The sequence below is a fragment of the Protobothrops mucrosquamatus genome, unplaced genomic scaffold (assembly GCF_001527695.2).
Source record: "Protobothrops mucrosquamatus isolate PMUCROS unplaced genomic scaffold, P.Mucros_1.0 scaffold3898, whole genome shotgun sequence".
NCBI lineage: Eukaryota > Metazoa > Chordata > Lepidosauria > Squamata > Viperidae > Protobothrops > Protobothrops mucrosquamatus.
Genome location: NW_015389845.1, coordinates 99031 through 120297, shown reverse-complemented (window position 1 = coordinate 120297; position 21267 = coordinate 99031). Strand labels below are relative to the sequence as shown.

At 42.9% G+C, this 21267-nt stretch overlaps 1 protein-coding gene across 1 annotated transcript in view; it reads left to right on the top strand.

Annotated features, from left to right (window-relative positions):
* Positions 1-372: 372 nt before the first annotated feature.
* Positions 373-21267, top strand: part of CHRNA7 (cholinergic receptor nicotinic alpha 7 subunit) — a 38215-nt gene continuing 17320 nt past the window's right edge. Inside the window, exons 1-3 of the mRNA XM_015827719.1 lie at positions 373-427; positions 5039-5178; positions 17744-17788. Coding sequence (XP_015683205.1) covers positions 373-427; positions 5039-5178; positions 17744-17788 — 240 coding nt within the window. The remainder of the gene's footprint in view (positions 428-5038; positions 5179-17743; positions 17789-21267) is intronic.

The following is a 21267-nucleotide window of genomic DNA, read 5'->3' as shown; positions in this document are numbered from 1 at the left end:
GCTGCCGCTCGGCTCCTGACGCGGGGAAGGAGGGAAGCCCGTCACGTGGGAACGGCAGAGCGAAGCCCAGCCGAGCAGCGGCGGCGGCGGCGGAGGCGAGCGAGCGAGCGAGCGGCGGGCAGGTGGGCGGACGGACGGACGAGGGAGGGAGCCAGGCAGAGAGGCGGGCCAGGCGGCGTCTGGCTCCGGCAGGCTCCGAGGAGGAGGCGGCGGCGGCGGCGGCGGCGGCGGCGGCAGAAGAAGACCCTACACCCCGCCGGGGGGGGGGTGTTTCCCGGTTGCGCGGGATCCCGGGCGCTCCCGCCGGCCTTGCGCCTCGCCAACTTTGCGCCTCGCCGGCCCGCCTGGCAAAGCAGGCAAGCAAGCGGCGCGATGGGGCTCCGGGAGCTGTCCGTGGTGCTGATCCTGGCCGGAGGACTCGTGCGCGGTGAGTGGTGGGCTTCGGGAGCTCGCTCGTCGGGACTCCGCGATCGCAGCCTTGCTTCCCCCCCCCCCCAAGGGAAAGGCTAGGAAGGAGGCAGAGCAGGGGGAAAGAGAGCCTCTGAACATGTCCAGAGTGCCCCGTTTCCCCTTCCTGACCTTTGTAAGGGGCGGTTTAAGGACTTGAGCGTTTGGAGGGGAGGGTCTTCAGGCGGACCTCAAAGTGCATTACTCAGGTAGGATTCCCAGGGAGGCGGGTAGCCCAGCCCTTCGTGAGGATCGACCTCCTAAAATTGGCCTGGTGATAAGAAAGGAGGAGGAACTCACAAGAGACCGAGAAAGGAGAAAGAAGCGAAGTGTTTTCTTGTTTTGTGTCAATCGACTTTCTCCGGCAGGGCTTTCCTTCCCACAACCCCCCCCCCCGAGCATTGGGGGACCCTCCAATGGAGTTTGAACGTTGCCATCATGTGGTTGGTTGGTTGGTTCTCAGCTTAGCCTGCTGCACAGCCACTGGGGTTTGCCAACCTTGCTTGAAGTTGTGTGAATCCAGCGACTTGCAGTTGATTCAACAAGCAGTTTGACACAGACACTCCAGAATACACTCCAGAGATCTGCCGAGAGGGGTACCAAATCCAGAAAACTGAATTCAACTTGGAGTTGATTAGCCTTTGAAGTTTCCGTGTGCATAATCTCAAGAAAACACGCCTAGCTTCCAAACTTTCAAAGTGTTGTTTTCCTAATATTATCGCACCCACCTGCTCAGACATTCCCGTTTAAAAATAGTGGGGAAGTAACCATGCCTGGAAAATGTGGGTCTAATTCCTGAGGGAAAGAGGTAGACAATTGTGCTGTGAAACTTGGCAAGTCCCTCTGGCTTTGTTGGAAGGTTTGCTAAACCCTTTTCCTCCCCAAATTCTTAAATTTAATTCACTCCCAGGCAAAGCTGGGGCGGGTGGAGTGGTGGGGAACCAGTTAGCAGGAGTCCAGCTGCTGTGGTTTTATGCACGCTGACCTAAGTAGCTTTGGACTCACCAAGGCTTCTGAGTTCTCTTGCAAAAAAACCCCCAAAACACACCACCGTTGGGCTTATGGCTCTTAAGTTAATTAGAAAGAATAAAGGAATTGCTTTTTTTTTTAAAAAAAGTATCCCATCCAGCCAATTTTCAGAAATGATTTGCAAAGAGTTTCCAGTAAGTTTTTATGATGGGAAAAGTACTGTGTGTTCTTTTTTAATTTCTGCTTAATCTGGCTCCATTGTGGCAGCTGTTTTTAGTACCTCTGTATTTTTATATATATACAATTTCTGTGTATATAACTTCTCCCTCTCTCTCTCTCTCTCTCTCTCTCTCTCTCTCTCTCTCTCTCTCTCTCTCTCTCTCTCTCTCATCTATAAAATAAATAGAGAGAGAGAGATGATAGAAATAGGTAGGTAGGTAGGTAGGTAGGTAGGTAGGTAGGTAGGTAGATAGATAGATAGATAGATAGATAGATAGATAGATAGATAGATGGATGGTTGGGGATTTTGGTTTCTCCCCAGTTTCTCACTCTCTTTGGCTCAAATGTACAAAAAGCTTCCCATTTAGGATGGGAGAGAAGCGTGTTTTAGTGATTCAAACAACCCTCTGCATTTCTCAGCTCCTTAAATGGCTTTTAAATGATTGCTTTTAGCCGCAGTGTAGCTTGTTTGGCTTCAACGTAGCACGCTGCCAAGTCAACTGGGTTACTTTATCGTTGGGCAATTGTTGCTGTTGTTTTAATGATAGTCCTGACTTACGACCCCAATGGAGCCTCAGATTTATGTTGCTGAGACATTTGTTCAGTGAATTTTGCCCCATTTTTTGTCAGTTCTCAGTTGTTCAGTTAGTGACATGGTTGTTCCCCACTGACTTTGCTTGTCAGAAGGTCGCAAAAGGAGGTCACATGACGCTGCGACCATCATAAATATGAGTCAGTTGTCAAGAATCTGAATTTTGATCATGGGATCATAGGATACCGCAATGGTTGTAAGTATGAAAAACAGTCCTAAGTTGCTTTTTTCAGTGCTGTTGTAACTTTGAACGGTCACTAAATGAACTATTGTAAGTGAAGGGATACCCGTATTACTTTTTTTTTAACCTTGTATACTTGCCAACAATGTTTTGAATTGGACGGGCCTTTCCTGTTTCATACTTTAAAGTAATTGCTGAATGTAGGCAAGGTGTTGGATAAAGCATGATGGTTTAGCGTGACAAGAGAACTCACTCAACAGAGGTTTATTCAGTACCTGGCGTTGGTTCAATATGAGTTTTAAAGTTGCCTGGGAAGAAGATGCAGAATAAATACCGCAGATGGTATAGACCAGGAGAAATAAAGGAAGAGATAAAATCTGAGAGAAGAATGGCTGTTTCATTGAGCAGAGAGTTATGTGCTGAGCAAGTCTATTTATTTATTTTTTAAAAAAAAGACACCTACCCATAAAAACACACAGACACAGAGTGTTCCTTGACCTTGTCAACTTTAAGATGCGTGGACTTCAACTCCCAGAATTCCTCAGCCAGCCAAGCAAAGCTGGCTGGGGAATTCTGGGAGTTAAAAGTTCACAGATCAAGATGGAGAAACATTGCATTAGCAAGTTTCTTTTTCTCTCCCTGTCTCGTCTCATTGGGCCCATCCATCAAAGAGAATCTCCCTTGCAGAGAAGCCTCAACATCTGTCTCCAGCTGCAGGCCTGAAGCTGTAACCTGTGAACCCGTCCAATAAGACTGCTGGCGCATTTATCCCTAAATTGTACATGTGAAATAAGAGCCGAAAGCAGCTTTCCAAAACAGTTCACGCCTGCAGATGTTTCTCTTGTTCTGCCATATGTCTCATCTCTTTTTCCCCAGGGAAGAGAAATAAGGCTCTGTCTGTGCCTTCAAACGGCTGAGGAACTTTGCATACAATGGGGAAATCTGGAGAAACAGTTGGACGTGGCTAGATTTATCCCTTATTTCCCCTTGCTTAACGGAGTGCTTCCTTTAAGGGCAGTGACGGAAGGTTAGATACATCCTTGCATGATTTATAGGCTGAACTCCAGGAAGGATGTTTGGTACCTGCTGAGGGGGAAAGATATACCTCCTTGCTAAAGATGCTGGCTAGACAATGAATAACAGAATGACCGAGATGGAAGGGACCTTGGAGGTCTTCTAGTCCAACCCTCTGCTCAGGCAGGAGACCCAACACCATTCCAGACAAATGGCTGCCCAATCTCTTCTTAAAAACCTCCAGTGATGGAGCACCCACAACTTCTGGAGGCAAGCCATTGCACTGATTAATTAATAAAATAACAGAATTGGAAGGGACTTTGGAGGTCTTCTAGTGCAGGGCTTTTCAACCTTTTCACCCATTGTATCACTTTTAGGATATGGCAATATCCGAGTACCACCAGTCGCCTAGCAAGGTGTCAAAAACTTGATACCAAAAAAAAAAAAGGAAAAAAGTGATGAAGTACAGGTAGTTCTCGACTTACAACAGTTCGCTTAGTGACTGTTCAAAGTTAAAATGGCACTGAAAAAAGTGCCCCCCAAGGCACAGCCGAGCAAGACACCTGCCTGCCCACCCGGCGGCGCTCTTCCTCCTGTCCGAGGTTTCCATTGTTATGAGCATTTCTGTTGAGGATTGGCAGTGGGGGTGGGGTGGGGGGGTGTTTGGTTTTTATTCCCCCCGTCTGCTGGGTGGTTGCAGCAGGTTTTGGTCACTTCACATGACCCTGGGACACTGTGACTGTCATAAATATGAATCAGTTGCCAAGCATCTGAATGTAAATCACAAGACCCTGGAGAGGCTGCAACATTCCAGCTGATCGGCGCTTCTTCTGGGCTCAGCAGAAGTGCCAGGATCAGCGCTGAGCTCCAGCTGGAACCTGGTGCTGATCCTGGCACTTCCGCTGAGCCCTGGCAGCCCTGCAGCTCCAGCCATCTCTCGCTCAGGCTTGTGCTGTGCTGCCACCAGTTCAGCTCATTCCCCTCCCCCGCTATTTTTCTAGGATGGTCATGTACCACCTGCCAGGTGCCAATGTACCACAGGTGGTACCCGTACCACTGGTTGAAAAGCCCTGCTCTAGTCCAACCCCCTGCTCAGGCAGGAGACCCAACACCATTCCAGACAAATGATTGTCCAATCTCTTCTTAAAAACCTCCAGTGACGGAGCACCCACAACTTCTGGAGGCAAGCCGTTGCACTGATTAATTAATAAAATAACAGAATTGGAAGGGACTTTGGAGGTCTTCTAGTCCAATCCCTTGCTGAAGTAGCAGACCATATACCACCCCAGACAAATGACTATCCAATCTCTTCTTAACAATCTCCAGTGTTGGAGCCCTCACAACTTCTGAAGGCAAGCTGTTCCACAGGTTAATTGTTCTCACTGTCAGGAAATTTCTCCTTAGTTCTAGGTTGCTTCTCTCCAAATTGAAAGATTTGCACAATTTGCAAAGTTGAACTCCATCTGTGCTGGCTGGGGTATTCTGGGAGTTGAAGTCCACCCCTATTAATGTTGCCAAAATTGAGAATAATTGGTTGAGAGATGCCAATTTGAGGAGATGCTCCAGCCAATCCTGACTTTTGACCCCTTTGATGATTTCCCTTTCTTCTCTTCCAGTGAGCCTGCAAGGGGAGTACCAGCGAAAACTTTACCGAGAGCTGTTGAAGAATTACAATCCCTTGGAAAGGCCGGTGGCTAATGATTCTCAGCCGCTCACCGTCTCTTTCAGCCTTAGTCTCCGACAAATTATGGATGTGGTAAGCTTTCATTGTTTGTGTAGTGCCTTGTCTTCCTCTACCCACAAGGGCAGCATTACAAACATCCAATTTCTCCATTTGGGGCTAAGAGAATTGGCAATAGTCAAGATGCACCTAGAACTCATCAGACCTGTATCCTCTTCTATGTCAATTTGGTGGGTCCTAATCAAATATTGCTGGTATATATTGGGTCTGGTTTGCAAGAGTCGATTGTTAAATGCGAGAGCGAATTGTTAAATTTTTAGGCATCTTGACAGCTGGTTGAGAGCAGAGCTGAGCTATGATGCCTAGAGGGCCAATCAGCTTTGGGGTGACTTGCAATGTGGCGCAGTGGTGGCAGTAGATGGGCAGAGCCAGCTGTTATCCATTTATTTAGCATGCCATTGGATGTTGCCAATTACAGCTTTTGAATTTGGTCATGTCAGCTCTTTGAAGTTGGAAAACAAACCTTTCAGGACTGACTGGAATTCTATTTCATTGGCGTAGGTACAGTTAGCCTGATTGGGTTTTTCCTTCCTTCCTTCCTTCCTTCCTTCCTTCCTTCCTTCCTTCCTTCCTTCCTTCCTCCCTCCCTCCCTCCCTCCCTCCCCTCCCCTCCCTTCCCTCTTATTTGTTTTATTTCCATTGAATCATGTCCAACTGCTTAGATAAGTCCCTGCACTTTTCTTGGCAAGATTTTTCCAATGTGCTTGGCCATTGCCTCCTTTCTGGGGCTGAGAGAGAGGGACTGAACCAAGGTCACCCTGATTTCTGCTCAAGGCAAGACTAGAACTCACAACCACCTGGTTTCTAGCTTGATGTCTTAACCATTACACTAAACTGGTTCTCTCTTATACCCCAGCAAATTGGGGTGGAGAAAATCTGAGCTTCCTTCTCTGTTTCTCAAGTCCAAGGAGACTTTTGTGGCTGTGGATCTCTACACACCCCTTCGAGATAGACCAGGTCAGGAAACAAATGCAAGTTGATCTTTTTGGTTACAGCAGAATGAATTTACCGGTCATCTTTGCAGATCGTTGCAAAGATCTTTGCAGATGCAAACAATGGCCCTTTTAAAAAGAATGAAAGAGAAATCAGATTTTTTTTTTTAAAAAAAATTAAGATGAAAAGAATTAAATCCGCAGAAGCAGATCCCAAGGCTGCTAAGCCAGCCTTTGGAATCTCATTCAGAAGTGAGAGCTGAAAGACGGGCAACCTGCTTCCCAAACCCCAACCGGTTCTGTTACCTTCACGCATCCTTAGAGATTTTAATCCAGCCGGTCTTGGATTTTTAATTGTTTGCCTTTTGAAGGCAGCTTGGTAGGAACTTCACTTTCTATTTTTCTCCTGTTTAGAATTTGCTCCTAGGCATTTTGTGTGAAGAAAATAAAATGGAAAGCTTTTGAGTGTTTAGGAGAGAAGCTCCAGATATCTTACTTTGTTCTTTTATTTTTTTGGGGGGGGGAGGAAGGAGGGGGTGGTGACATAATAATCAAAAAGCGTTTTACAGACCTGCTCCACTTCCTAGTCAGGAGTCATAGAAAAGGCCTTGTAGGATTTCAAACGCCTTGAAAAATTCCCATCGTTCGGTTCTGCGGCAAACTCTCGTCCTGCTCTGAAGTGGTGCCAATGCCATGAAAAAAAAAAAAAATTGGAGAATACGTGCTTTGATCAAAATTCAGACGCTTGGCAACTGACTCGTACTTATGACGGTCGCAGTGTCCCTGGGGTCACATGATCCCTTTTTGTGACCTTCTGACAAGCAAAGCCAATGGGGGAACCAGATTCAATTAATGACCGTGTTACTGGCTTAAAAGCTGCAGTGATTCACTTAACAGCTGAGGCAAGGAAGGTCGTAAAATGGGGCAAAACTCACTTAAGCACTGCCTCACTTAACAGCATAAATCTGGGGCTCCGTTGTGATTGTAAGTCAAGGACAACCTGAAAATAGATACTAGAGCAGTTAAGAGACCAGCCGTTAAGATTAGTATACCGGTAATTTGTTGTTACGGAAATGGCGAGTATTTGTTAAATTGGTAAAGTACGAACTTGAGGTTAAAGAATTGTGTACTTTACTGTGCAGAGAAAACTTGGAAAGTTATACATTTTTTCCTTTCCTTTTTATCTACACCTTCCCCCCTTCTATTTTCCTCTCTTCATATTCACCTGTATTTTATCTTATGATACCCTTAGTAAAATTCTTATGTAGATAAATAAAAAAGAGATCCACGGTCAAACATTCTGCAAATTCTCCCCCAGCAGACAGAATCCAAAGCCCCAAATTTGGGGGTGAGGCCATCAGGCAATTAAGAGTGGATTTGGACCAAGTTTTATTTTAAAAAATAAAGCATTTGGGGGTGGGGGGGTTTTGGGAAAGATTTTGAAAAGCAGCCACCGAGCCATTAAGGTAATCATATTATTCAAACAGAATAAAAGCAGCTTCAGTAGCTGACTAGTGGAATATTTCAGCTACCCAACTAGCATGAAGAAGTGAATTAATCCAGACTGAAAAATGTAAGGTCCAGCCTTTTCCTCCCAGATTCCAAGGGGAGATCCAGAAATTATTCAGGATTGCCAGGATCCCTTCTCATGATCTTCACAGATGGCTAACTATAGGGTTACGGCCACAGTTGAGCCCAAAGTTTCTGTGGCTAAGCCAGACATTTGTTCAGTGAGTTTGGCCCCATTTTACGACCTTCCTTGCCACGGTTGTTAAGTGAATAATTGAAGTTGTTAAGTTAGTCACAAGGTCATTAAGTGAATCCAGCTTCCTCATTGACTTTGCTTGTCAGAAGGACACAAAAGGGGATCGCGTGACCCCGGGATACTGGAACTGTCATAAATAGGAGTCAGTTGTCAAGCGTCTGAATTTTGATCCCGTGACCATGGGGATGCTGCAACGGTTGCAAGTGGAAAAATGGTCCTAAGTCACTTTTTTCAGTGTTTTGTACCTTCAAATAGTCACTAAACAAACTTTTGTAAGTCAAGGACTACCGATGTAAAGCCCTAATTGGTGGGTGATGTGCCATCAAGTCATTGTTGACTCTTAGCAACCACTCATTGTTTCTCCATGAAGATCTGTCCCTAACCTGGTCCTTCAGATGTTCCAATGGTGTCCCCATCACCCCTCTTACCAAGTCCAACCACCTTTCTCTTCTCTTCTCTTCTCTTCTCTTCTCTTCTCTTCTCTTCTCTTCTCTTCTCTTTTCTTCTTCCCTTCTCTTCCCTTCCCTTCTTCTTCCCTTCCCTTCCTTTCTCCTCTCCTCTCCTCTCCCTTCCCTTCCCCTCCCCTCCCATCCCCTCCTCTCCCCTCCCCTCCTCTCCTCTTCTCTTCTCTCTGTAACCATCACAACAGGGTTTGACCTGTTCTCCAATCTACCTTTTCAGCCTCTTGAACAATCCCATTTCTGTGCAGAGTTCCACACATCTCTGTGACATCTATTTTCTCTCTTCTTTCTAAGAGAAAAAGCTATTTCCAATTGCTGCCAAAAGAAGGGCAATTTGCATAAAACGAAGGAAACAATCGGGTCCGGACAAAAACAGAAAACTAAATTGCTGGTGTTTGCAATTCTGAAATAGGTATGGAGGCATCATGAATCCCAAAGATATTTTTATATGCATGTAAATGGAGCATTTAGTAATGAGTCAGCTGTGATTAAGGAGGCCTGGGAAAAATGAGGAGAATCCTAGAGGATGGATGGTATGTGATAGATTGCTGTGGATGACTGGGGTTGAAATATAAAGCTTCCTTTCGCTCCTAAAACAACAGGATCAGCATATCCAGATGTCGTGAGATAGTTATGATCACCATTAAGCAGTTAATGCAACAGAATTACTTCCTTGCTCATAATGTTTATGTCTCAGCTGTGCATGGTTCAAGTGTCCTTGCCTTGTGTTGGTTTGAATTTTATGTAAGCGCAGGGGCTAGAATGAATGTTTTCAGTTGCAGAGAAATTTGCATAGTGGATTCCTAAGTGGTAGGTGGTTTGGCAGCAGACTTCCCCCTTTTTTATGAATTTATAGTGCATCATTTCCATGAATAAAGAGATGGTGGAGAAGAGATAGTATCAGAGGGATTCTTGTCAATTGGAGAGGTGAAGAGTCCCAAATCAAAGAATGTATATTAATTATTATATTCATGTGCTTTCAACTCCATGTGGGCTCCTGGGGTTTTTACAATATCTTCATATAAAATTATGGGTATCCATGGTGACCCCGTCTCTTGAGAAATCTGTAGTGCTGAGAAAGGAAACAGAAGAAAAGAATAACCAACATCAAGTGGATGGATTCAATTGTAGTGGTAATGGATATAATGTGAAGGACCAGGTTGGAGACAATCCCCCTGGAGAAAATGTATGACTTTGCTAACAGTCAACACCATGACATATTATCCATCCATCAATCAATCAATCAATCAATCAATCAATCAATCAATCTCGGTGACCCAAGAGTAGGAGGCAAAATGCCAACACAACATTGCACAATTACTTCAATTAGCATATTTGCATCAGAGGTCAGAATGCAACTACAGAAATGCTGTATGGATGAGATGATGCCACGAAGCACACATCAGCATTTGGACAACATTGTGGTTCCCTATGGATGCCACTATATCGAACCATAAAACCAACAATTAAAACCATGAAAAACAAGCCAGCCCCAAATCCCAGCAACTTTCTAGATTTAAGTGTCAACAAAATTTCTCTGTTTTACAGCCCTCCTAGATGCCATAAAAAAAAGCAACATCTGGATCGCCATGGTAGCTTGTTCCAAAGGGATGGACCCAAACTGAGAAACATTGTCCCCCGATCCTTCTCTTCCTGAACAAGCAGAGAGAGATTTAACTCCATCCTGCACACAAAAAAGCAAGCTTTTGCCTACTATGTGATGAACATAATGTGCCCAGCTGATAATTGCTAAGCTAATAATGTCTGATCATCTCTTTGCTCCTTGATCCAAGTCTTTTATTCCTGACTCTATCCAGGGTCCTGAAATGATGCCCCTTACAGAATGTCTGTGTCTGTCAATCCATGATGTCATCACCCCCATTTCAAAATGTTGACTCTATCACTTAAATGGTCCATGTCTCCAGCCTTTCCTCTTACCCAGAAGGAGAGCAAATTCGAAATTGGAAGGAACCCTTTGCGCTGATAGGATGTTTTGCCTTTCAGGGGAAGGTTAGGAGAAGGCATTTCCCCTATAGCTCAAGCTCCACCCTGGCTTTAAAGGGTGCTCCATACAACAACTTGATTGATCAGCTTTCTTAAGCTGGACAATTGCACATGGGTCATGCCTATCTCTAGGACAGATTAACTGTCTTCTTATAGGTTTGCTCTCAGTGTCAAAATGTTTCTAAGCATTGTAGAGCTTAGAAGATCCCCACAAAATTCTTCCATCATTGTATCTGGAAAAGAGAGCTGTGATTCAGATAGTCAAAAAGAAATCCCTATTAAAAGAGGCCAATTAAATGTAGCCCAAATAAATAGTCAAGGGATGAAATAAACAGAGGCCAACAGAACAGTGACAGTGGAAGCAAGAATTATCTCAACAATTGAAAGCTATGGAGAGGTATAGTGAATGGACTTCATTCGTTCATTCATTCATTCATTCATTCATTCATTCATTCATTCAAATTTCTGTAGCCTTCCAACTCAACCATGTGACTCTTCTTATAGTGTTAGTTGTATTTCCTTTTCTTCTCCCTTTGTTATATTTTTTCTGTGTTTTGTATACTACCGTATTTATTATCCCAAAAAGGAATAGTATGCTGGGTGAGTACATCAACACTTATTTGGACCAAGCTGTGCAAGTATTTGGCATTTCATACGCCATCCCAATTCTGAAATTAATTGGAAAGCTTAGCTTGTGTAAAGCTCCATTACATTCCCATTATCCCAAATAGGGACCCTCAAATTAGCTCCATGTCTGCAAATATTCCATGTATTCTATTAATGGACCATCCCATTAAATCAAAATTATGTTCAACCAACCTTGCTATATCTAAAAGGAGAAGTGTTCTACGCGACTACCGGTATACTCCGCATGCAGCTCAAGAACGTATTGGTGTGTCGGTTTTGCTAAGTTTTTTAACAGCATCGTTTCTAAACACTTTCAGTATCTATGCCATTTTGTAATTATTGGAATTTCCCCCCATTTGAAATGGAAGAAATACATCTGCCTAGCTAATAGCTTCTTCAGATTTCATTTTGGGAGAAGTGGGAATGCAGTTCTGCGTTAGGATTTTTATTATTTAATAAGAAAAGTAATTTGTCTTGCATCAGTAAAAAAAAAAAAGATCCAGTTAGGATGTGGACACAGCAGTACCTTTTATCTGATTATGTTGTGTAAACTATGGTCTCCAACAGTGTGTGGGAGGTTGTTAAATACTGAGGACCCACGGAGTCACAATCATTGGTTATGAAAAGGCTTCCTTGTCATCTTGTGAACAGCGAATTGCAGAAACAAGGGAGAACCCCTTCAGCAATTATGAATATTTAGGTCCGAGTTGATGTTGAAATTGTGTCACCGTCATTTCTCAGACTGAAAAGGAACTTAACACAGCAAGTATAAGAAATGCTTTTGGCCCACTTCAGGAAAAGCTGTTCTTGCATCAATTACTTTGAAAATGACATTTCCAAATTTGCATTTATCATCTCGATGCTAACTAGGAGGGTGCAAAATGTTTTGAATTAAGCCGCTCTGAATGGGAAACACTTCATTTTGAATTCAAAACAGGCTGCTTTGCTTCTAGGTCAGAACAGTTGTTTTGAGCATGAAAAGGCAGCTCTCTTGGAAATGTTTTTCTAAGTGTTCAAAACTCTTAGAAATAACTGGAATGGTCTGTTTCGTACTTAAGACTAATGTTGTAAATGATTCTATCTAGAAAGTGAGTTTGGATACCAGCAGCTAGCCTACATCAGCTACAGAGTAAGTAGTTGAAGGCCTTTTTCTAGCTGTTAGTAAATTAGGATCTAGATGTTATTGCTTATAGTTTGGGTTAAAAACTGATGTAGTCATGTGTTAGGCTTGTGAGAATACATGGGGAATTCTGGGAATTGAAGTCCCGAGGTCTTAAAGTTGCCAAGCTTGGACAGCTCTGGTGTAAAGCAAACCAACATGTTGTACGATGTACTGCAGCTAATAGAAAATGTTCTGATTGTGTTCCTGATTGTAAATAGGAAAATGTGCATGTAAATACCAGCAGCAACTTGGAAGGGACATGGGAGAGAGAGAGGTTGGGGGTAGGGGGGGGGGAGCTTGGACAGTTTGTCCTTTTCTGAATTTTCAAAGAAGACAATTGGCTTTGCTCTCCTTATGGGCTGTTGCTGTGGAAATAAAGGATTTTGCTGAAAGAAGATGACTTAGATTGTAGCAGAACTGCAGCCAAGCTTTCTGATGCCAGTTGACGCCAACAACTGAGGAGCTGAATGTTGAAGCTGTGATAGAAACCCTCGCCAGACCCCACCATCTTTAGAGCTAGCAGAGGGGGGGTCCCAGTGAAAACATTCATTTTGTTGGATGGGGTCCCATCAATCACCCCATCTGTTATCTGCCTACAGTTTTCTCATTTTGTAGATCTTTCTATTTGCTCGTAAGCCTCTCCACTTGCCTTAAATTTATTCAACATTGCAGTTTCTGATAATGGTAGAAATACGTTGTTTTCAATATACCTTTAAGTCATCCTAAAAATGTCCTTTTGTGATAGATAGATAGATAGATAGATAGATAGATAGATAGACAGACAGACATAATCGGATAAACCTGGAGGATTTTTTTTTCATCCATTTTCAGTGGGAGAGTAATGGTTACGACTTTATTTAGGGACAGAGGTTGAAGAAGAGAAATAGTAAATTCCTGAAAGTACCTACTCAGAAACAAATCTATTTTTTTATACTTCAGAAGAATAGAAATTGTGGGTCTTCTCCCTGTGTCTTCAAGGAAGTCAGCCTTGCTGGATTGTACTTAGATGTCTGAGGGGGTAAACGAAGGGAGTATTGGACATGCTTTTATTGTGGAACAGTGAAGTTTTCACTGGAAAGAAGTATAATTATCACCGTTTTAAAAATGTTGGCAAAATTAAAGTAGGTTATGAGAGCTCCTTGCAAGAGCCCTCTCTGTTTAATGTTTAAAGACTTTGTTCCCTCCAGAGGATGTGAAGGAAGTTCGTTTTTATTGTCTGAAGGAGAGAGGATAATAGCGTTGCCACTTCTGCACCGTTAGACAGAAATTTATAGCTTGGCATACTCATTTGACCTCATCTCTTCATTAATTACTTGAACTTAACTTGTTATTGCAATTAGATGAACGGCAACATAACCTCTCTAGTAGAAGAGTCATTAGCAGGTCAGCAGTGGATGGAAGAGAAAGCAATGGTAAACCTCTAGTTAATGTTGGGGAAATGCAGATTTTTTTAAAAAAACAACAACAACCCATAGAATAAATTAAAAGCTGCCCCAGTCAGCCAATAATTTCTCAATGGCTTCCCTATGTCCATTAATAATAATAATCATGGTAATGATGATAATAAAGGTCAGGATGATTACACATGGCTTTCTTGACCAGAGCAGATAATTGCCAAATTGACACAAAGAATCAGGGCCATTTGTAAGGTTGCAGTGTAGAAGATTTATTCAAGCTTATACCCAAGAATCTGGTCCACTAAAGTTCAACAATAAATTGGGTGCCAGATAAGGGTCAAAGACTTCAGGAGGGATTTGACTTGGTGAGCTTGTGGGAACACAACAATTCTAAACTGATGACATGCTTAAATCCACCTCCCCAGCCCTGCCTGCTTTTCTCCTACATTAGAAGACCAGAGGAATGGAATAAATCCAAGCAATTTTGTTGGCAAATGAAAGCTAATGAGTTCCCCCTTCAACTCAGTGCTACCACAACCTCAAATCAGCCAACCCACCCAGTTGTGCCCAAGATGGGACTAGACTCACAATCTCCAACAAAAAATCTTGGATTTTATTCCATTCCTCTGCTCTTCTAATGTGGGAGAAAAGCAGGCATAACTGGGAGGCGGAGTTAACCATGCCATCAGTTTAGAATCGTGTTTCCACAAGTGCTTCACGTCCAACCCCTCCTGAAGTCCTTTGACCCTTATCTGGTTCCAATTTAGTGTTGAACTTCAGTTGACTGGATTCTTGGGCTTGAATAAATCTTCTATGCTGCAACCTTACAAATGGCCCTGATTCTTTGCACCAATTTGACAGTTGTCTGCTCTGGTCAAGAAGGCCATTTATAATTGGGTGATACCAATTTCCACCTTCCCAACCTATTTTTAATAGTTGAGCACAGCTGCCTATAATTTTACAATTTCTGAAATAGTTATTAAAGGTACTTGCTCATGGTGCTGAATATTATTATTGAAAGCTGATGGGGTCCATCCCTTATGGAAATTTCTCGGCATGTGGCATAATCACAGTTGGCCCCAAAACTTCTTAAATTTTAAGAAACTAGTCCATTTTCTGATTGTGCCAGAGAGGGATCTACTGCCGAGATTATGGGATGTTGCCAAAAGCCAGGTTTGCTTCCAATGTTGCTGGTTCAGTATGTTATTTGGTATAATGAAGGCACTTTTACAAAAAGCAATTGATTCTTAAGTTTTAGCCTCCTTTCCTTCTTTCCAGATTACACTATTTGCCTGCAGGGAATTCTGAATTATGCTACATCAGTAGAATAGTAAACTAACCCAGAATGACAATTTTTACAACAGCTTGGGGAACCGGGACTGTGTTTTTACTATAGGCTATTGCTGTGCAGTGTGAATTTAGCAATGGCATAAGATGCAGAGTGGGTACAGCAAAATTATTTTGAATTATAATCATTGTCTTTTGCTGCACGCCTTAACCGCATTAAGAGTTTCTTTGAGTTTAATCTCTTGCAAGGGGACTTGGCAAAATCTGATTTTTCTTTTGAAGGGGAACAGATCCCTTAATAAAATGAAGGACTTAGTTTTGCAAAGAGCAAGAATACCCCAGACTTAAGAAACAAGCTTGTCCGCAGAGGCAAAATAGCTGCAGCTACTTTTATGGAGCATAAGAAAAATAAGAACAGAGAACAACCTCATCCGATGTGTAAGTTAACATTTAGAGAAGGACTCTCCAAACTCTTCACTTGCTAAGAAATTGTGTGCAGGATCAGCTTGCCTGTTGGAAATGCAATTTATTTATTTATCTATCAAATTTATATGAAATTTGATGGGTTGACCTTTGCAAAGCAGGCCAGCCTTTTCCATTGTCACCGAGATGTTCATCGCTTGCCACCTGTCCTTTGGTTTCCAAAATAAAACGGTTAGAAATCAAGCAGCTGAAATGTCTGCTGAAAAAGCCTGTGGAATAATTTTGGTTTTCTGCAGAAATACTCCTGGCTGAGCCTCAGAATGCTAGTTTACTTTTATCACTGGTTAACAGTCCTGGAAAAGGAATTTAGAGTAAGAAATCTTCAACGTGATACTCAGAAAGGAAGCAATTGCATCTGAAAAGGCTCCCCCGTGCATTCTGAATTTTTAAAGTCAAGGGCTTTTCCATGGGAAGAGCTCTTCATAAAATGTTGCTTTTTCTTTGCTAACTCTGCGCTAAGCGCTCTGCCAAACTTTGCAGATTAGCAATGCGGGAAGAAAAGCATCTCTCCGATTCTTCACTTCCTCACTTGTTGTTTTTTCCACAAGGACAACTCTTGACATTTGATTAGAATGGCCGTTAAAAGCCTACAGACTTAGGCATCCCTCTTCAAGCTGAATTGGGGTGTGTGGAAAAAAAGAGAAAACAATAATCTTGACATTTGGGCCTTCATTTGCTCATTCAATTATGTCAGTAATTAGATTTGTATCCCAGCTTTCAGCTGGAACCCTCTTGTAAGAACGGTAAAAATATGGGCTGGCCCTTGCAAATCTCGTACTTAAAACAATAATTATGAAGAGGCCTGAAACAAATGGAAACATGGGAGACCTTTGGGAGAAGAGAAGCGAGCTTCATAAAAACAGGACGTCAGCCCTGGAACGGGGGGGGGGGGGGAAGAGAGAGATTAAAAAACAAAGAGAAGCCTTTTGCATCAAGAAAATCCTCAATGCTGCTAAGTACCGTATTGGCAAAGCAGGAAGCGCAAAAAATAATATTTGGACAGGACTTCAAATACAGGCAGTCCTTGATTTACAACAGTCCTTGTTTAGTGACATTTGAACAGCACTGAAAAAAGTGACTTATGACTATTTTGCACTTGAAGCATCCCCATGGCCACATGACCAGAAGCCGGATGCTTGTTAACTGGCATGTATTTATGACTGTTGCAGTGTCCCAGGGTCACGTGATCCCCTTTTGACAAGCAAAGTCAATGAGGGAAGCCAGATTCACTTAACAACCGTGTTACTGCATCTGCAGTGTTTTCCTTAACAACTGTGGCAAAAAAGGTTGTAAAGGGGGGGGGGAGCAACACTGTTGCTTAAATGTAAGGCTTAATTGTGGATTTATGGCTACAGAAAGCTGAATCTCCATTGCTTTGGGGTTTCTAATAGGCCACTCTTTGTCCGATGCGTTTCCCAAAGGTTTGTGCAGCTTGGAAGCCAACATGTTGCCCATTAGTGCTGATGAAGCATCAGAACTGTTGTGATAACGAGCAACACCTTATGAAGCCATTATTAATAAAGATTCCCAGGAAGCTGCACCAGTAATGACCAACCAATTATATCTCCCTGGCATGGATGAGGAAGTTGGTGGCCAAACATGTCCATCTCCATCCTTAATAACCATTTTGGCTGAAAGGCAATTTTACCGGGCTGGGAAATCTGTTTCCCCTTTTCTAATAAGAGCCCTGGAAGAGGTGAGCGAAGGCACAGAATCCATGAATCAGGTTAAAGAAGAACCAGCTCAACAACCACTTGCAGCGGCACCCTTTCCCTTTTCTAACACCTCTGCTGAGACCCACTTTGGGGTAGTGGTTAAGGGCTCAGCCTGGAAACCGGGTGACTGTGAGTTCTAGCCCCAGCTTTGGCACAAAATCAGCTGAGTGACTTTGGGACAATCACTCTCTCCCAGCCCTGGGAAGGAGGCAATAGCAAACCACTTCTGAAAATCTTGCACAGAAACCTGTAGGGACTAGTCCAGGCAGTTGCCAGGAGTCAACACTAACTCAAAGGTGTGTGCGCACACACACACACAGAGACAGGCAGACAGACGGAGGCACTAACTAAACAACCGGTTTCATCCTTATTCATCCTTGCACCGTTGATTCAAATCCTGTTAAAGGGTTGAACTTAAAGCATCCCCGAGGGAGGATGCCTCCACCTAAGGAGACCCAATAAGGATGAGGCTTATGTAGTGCCTCCAACTGGTCATTAGATAGCATAACATAGGTTCTCCTGCTTGGGCAGGGGGTTGGACTAGAAGACCTCCAAGGTCCTTTCCAACTGTGTAATTCTGTTATGTTGATTCTTTACATCCTCCCTGAAGAAGCTCCTTATTTTTTAGGAGGGCTTTTTTTTGGGGGGGGGAGATCACATGGGAAGGAAAGGAGGAAAGGTTTTCAATCTAAAATTTATTCTTCTAAAAATATCTGACTTGGTCTACTTCTTTCTTTGGCTTTGCAGGATGAAAAGAATCAAGTATTAACCACGAATGTTTGGCTGCACATGGTAAGTTTTAGAGAGCAGAAGTTTCTTCAGAAAGGGTGGCTGGGTAATTGTTTCACACAACAAAGGAGAAGACGCACAAAGTAGGACTGTTAAACGGGTGATCAAGTTTTGGTTTAAAAGCTAGCTCAATCTTAAGCCCGCCGTGACGGAGTTAATGAATGAATCCGTGAATGGAGAGGAGAGAATTCCATCGAAACCCCTGAATGAGGGCCTGTCAAATATTAACTGCTGTCATGCATCAGTTGTCAAGTGGAAAAGAGTCTTGAAGTTGTCTGTCACACCAGGCAGGGTTTTAACAATGCTCGGTTTTAGGCCATGCCAGCTGTCACTTGCTGGAAATGTCAAACACCTTCTTTAGAATATCAAATACCGAAGAGTTAGATAGGAATACCCTTAGGTCAGGAAGCTATAGTAGTTTGGGTGGATTGTTAAGTCAAATGATTGTATTAAATCATGATACGGCATCTGCATGCTAAAACATAGGAAAACTGAAACAATATGTTGAGATAGTGTTGCAGTCACATATTTAAATAAATCCACCCCCTTGGTAATTAACCCTGATCAACTGGAAACTGATCAAGGAGAGATTTAACCTAGAAATAAGGAGAAATCTTCAGACAGTGAGAACCATCAACAAACCATCAGTTTGTCTACAGAAGTTGTGGGAGCTTCATCACTGGAGCCTTTCAAGAGGAGAATGGACAGCCCCTTGTCAGAAATGGCGTAGGGTCTCCTGCTTGAGCTGGGGGTTGGATTAGATGACCTACAAGGTCCCTTCCGACTCTGTTCTTCTACTCTAATCTCTAGATGGGGTCGATTGACTGGCTTTATCTATAAACTTGATAATCTTTGATTTTGCCCGGGTGAGAAATTTAATTTGAAGAATCTCCATTTTGCTTTCCAATTCTACAGCGGCTTCATTCGAAGGTAGTCAAAACCCGGCTAAAAGTTTGCTCCCAAAGGCTATCGTTGTTAGGGAACTGGAGACCAGATGATAAGACCAACGCATGAGTACATAAAATATTTAAACCAATAATATCTGCACCTTCCTCAGACGTGATGGCGTAGGCTTGGAAAACAAGCGATTCCCTCCACTTTTTCAGGCAGCCCTTTCAGGGGGAAGATTTATGGCAGAGAGAAGCTCCTTCTTACATCTGTGGTCTATTGCCATTCTTTTGAATGGTGGCTACGAATCTCAACATGACAGCTGCTGTCATAGCCTCTGCAAAGAAAGACAGAGAGAGAGAGAAACTCGCAGAGAAGCGATGCTAATTCAGTTTGTCATACATGCTGTCATTGGCAAAACCACCAGAATATCTGTGTTATTTATTTTTTTTAAGAACAGCAAATCCAGAAATCACTGAGAATGTTGGAGATGGGGGGGATATGTGATGTTGACTTCCAAGCGCAAAAAGGAAAGTGTCTACAAAATGATCTCATTAATGAAGATGCTCTAGTTATCCCCTATGTTGGCCTGGGATCAACGTTTTCCATGCAAAACACTTTTCTGTGATTGATTTTTGCCACTGTTTTTTGTCTCTCTGCCAAATTAACTTTTAAGCTCTCCTTGGCTCTGGATGCTGAGGTGTGGCAGTTCCCGGTGTTCAAATCCTTGCTTTGCTTTGAAGACAGATTAATTCCAAGTGCAGAGATTTCAGGAGGCAAAAGAAAGAACTCTGTGGTTAAACCTCAGAAAATATTCTGGATTCTAAAGTAGATAGACACATTTTTGATGTGTGGTTCAAAATATCCCAGAATTGATAAGTTATCTTTCTTTGGTAGAAGAGAATGTTTGTAGCTCAGGATTCACTGTGGGGTCCTTGGTTCTCTCTGAGTTTATTGTTTTTATTTGTCTAACACATGGACAGACTTAACCATAGTTTCCACTGGGAAATTGTGAGCATTCTAGACTAAGCCAAGTCCAAAAACTCTAGAGAATTTGTGGAAGCCTGGTGCTCAGACAAACCAGCCATCAACAGGCACAAAGAGATAAACAACATCTACATATTCAAAAGGGACAATCAAAAAGTCAAAAAAGGAATAAAAATGACCAAAGCACCTCCTCACCAGCAATCAACACCCAGATAAGCAGAGATTAACACCAGAGATTAATATTAAACTAACAATCAAGATGTCAACAATACCCCAATCAAGGAACTGCCCACTCAGACCAACAAGCTGACAGTAAACAGTAGCTTAATCAAGGAACTACCAAGAATACTCTCACCCTGAGAGAGCAAGACTCTTTTATATAAATAGAGAGCAACTCCAACTGATTGATAGAATTGTAAGGAAGAGAGTTAATGATCATCTCCACAGCAGATCAGCGTAACCGTGGACACAGCCTTGTGGAGCGCGCAACAATTATTTGGCGAGACTTTGAGAAGCTAAAACGAATGATCAGAGAGGGCTGCAAATTTAAAAGAAACCCACAGGAGGCATTCTCAACTTGACATTGTGTAGAAATCCTTCTGATGGATTTGAATCAATGAGCAATATTTAGTCCATCCTGGTTTTTCACCCTTTTCTCTTCGAGCTGGCTAGTAAATGAAGTTTTAGTAAATAAGGGAGATGCACTCTGAAAGACTTTAGGGGGCAAACTTCATGTTCTTTGCTGTGTTCTTTAAAAGGTGAAAGGCAAATTTTGGATCCAGGCTGATCTCACCAGAGCAGAGCCACTGAACACATTGAGAAGATAATCCCCATTGATTTCAATGGGGCTGCTTTAATTTGGGAAGTTTGGAAACCATGTTTGGACCAAAGAGGCTGCCATCTCTTTTCTGAGATTTGGTTTCCTTTGATTTCTGTAGCCCCTTTGGATAAATCTCCTTTCAGAATGCCTGGTTCATTATGGAAAAATTGCAGATTAGAAGCAGAAAAAGGGTGGACTTCCTTCCTAACCCAGCATTCTCGACCATGCTTTAAAAAAAAAAGACTCCCCTCACCATCTCTGAATTGCCTGCACACCAAAAGAATGTAAAGAATTCATTTTTAATGAAAGGAAAACATGGGAAATTTGTTTATAATCATGGACAATTTCTCCAGGAACAAAACAGAGAGAGAAAGCAGGATTCTCAACAGAGATACGTTTGAGGGGTCCTTGGTGTTTTCTGAGCTTGGTGGTTTTCTTGCAGACGTTTCATTACCCAAACTAGGTAACATCATCAGCACTGATGATGTTACCTAGCTGGGTAATGAAACGTCTGCAAGAAAACCACCAAGTTCAGAGAACACCAAGGACCCCACATTCTTCCTCCTCCTCTTTCTCTTTCTCCTCCACCTCCTCTTCCTCCTCCTCTCCACAAACCTCACTCCCTTCTAGCACTGATGATGTTACCTAGTTGGGTAATGAAACATTTGCAAGAAAACCTTCAAGCTCAGAGAGCACCAAGGAGACCACATTCTTCCTCTTCCTCTTCCTCTTCTACCTCCTCCTTCTCCACTCTGCAAATCCCACTCCCTTCTAGCACGGATGATGT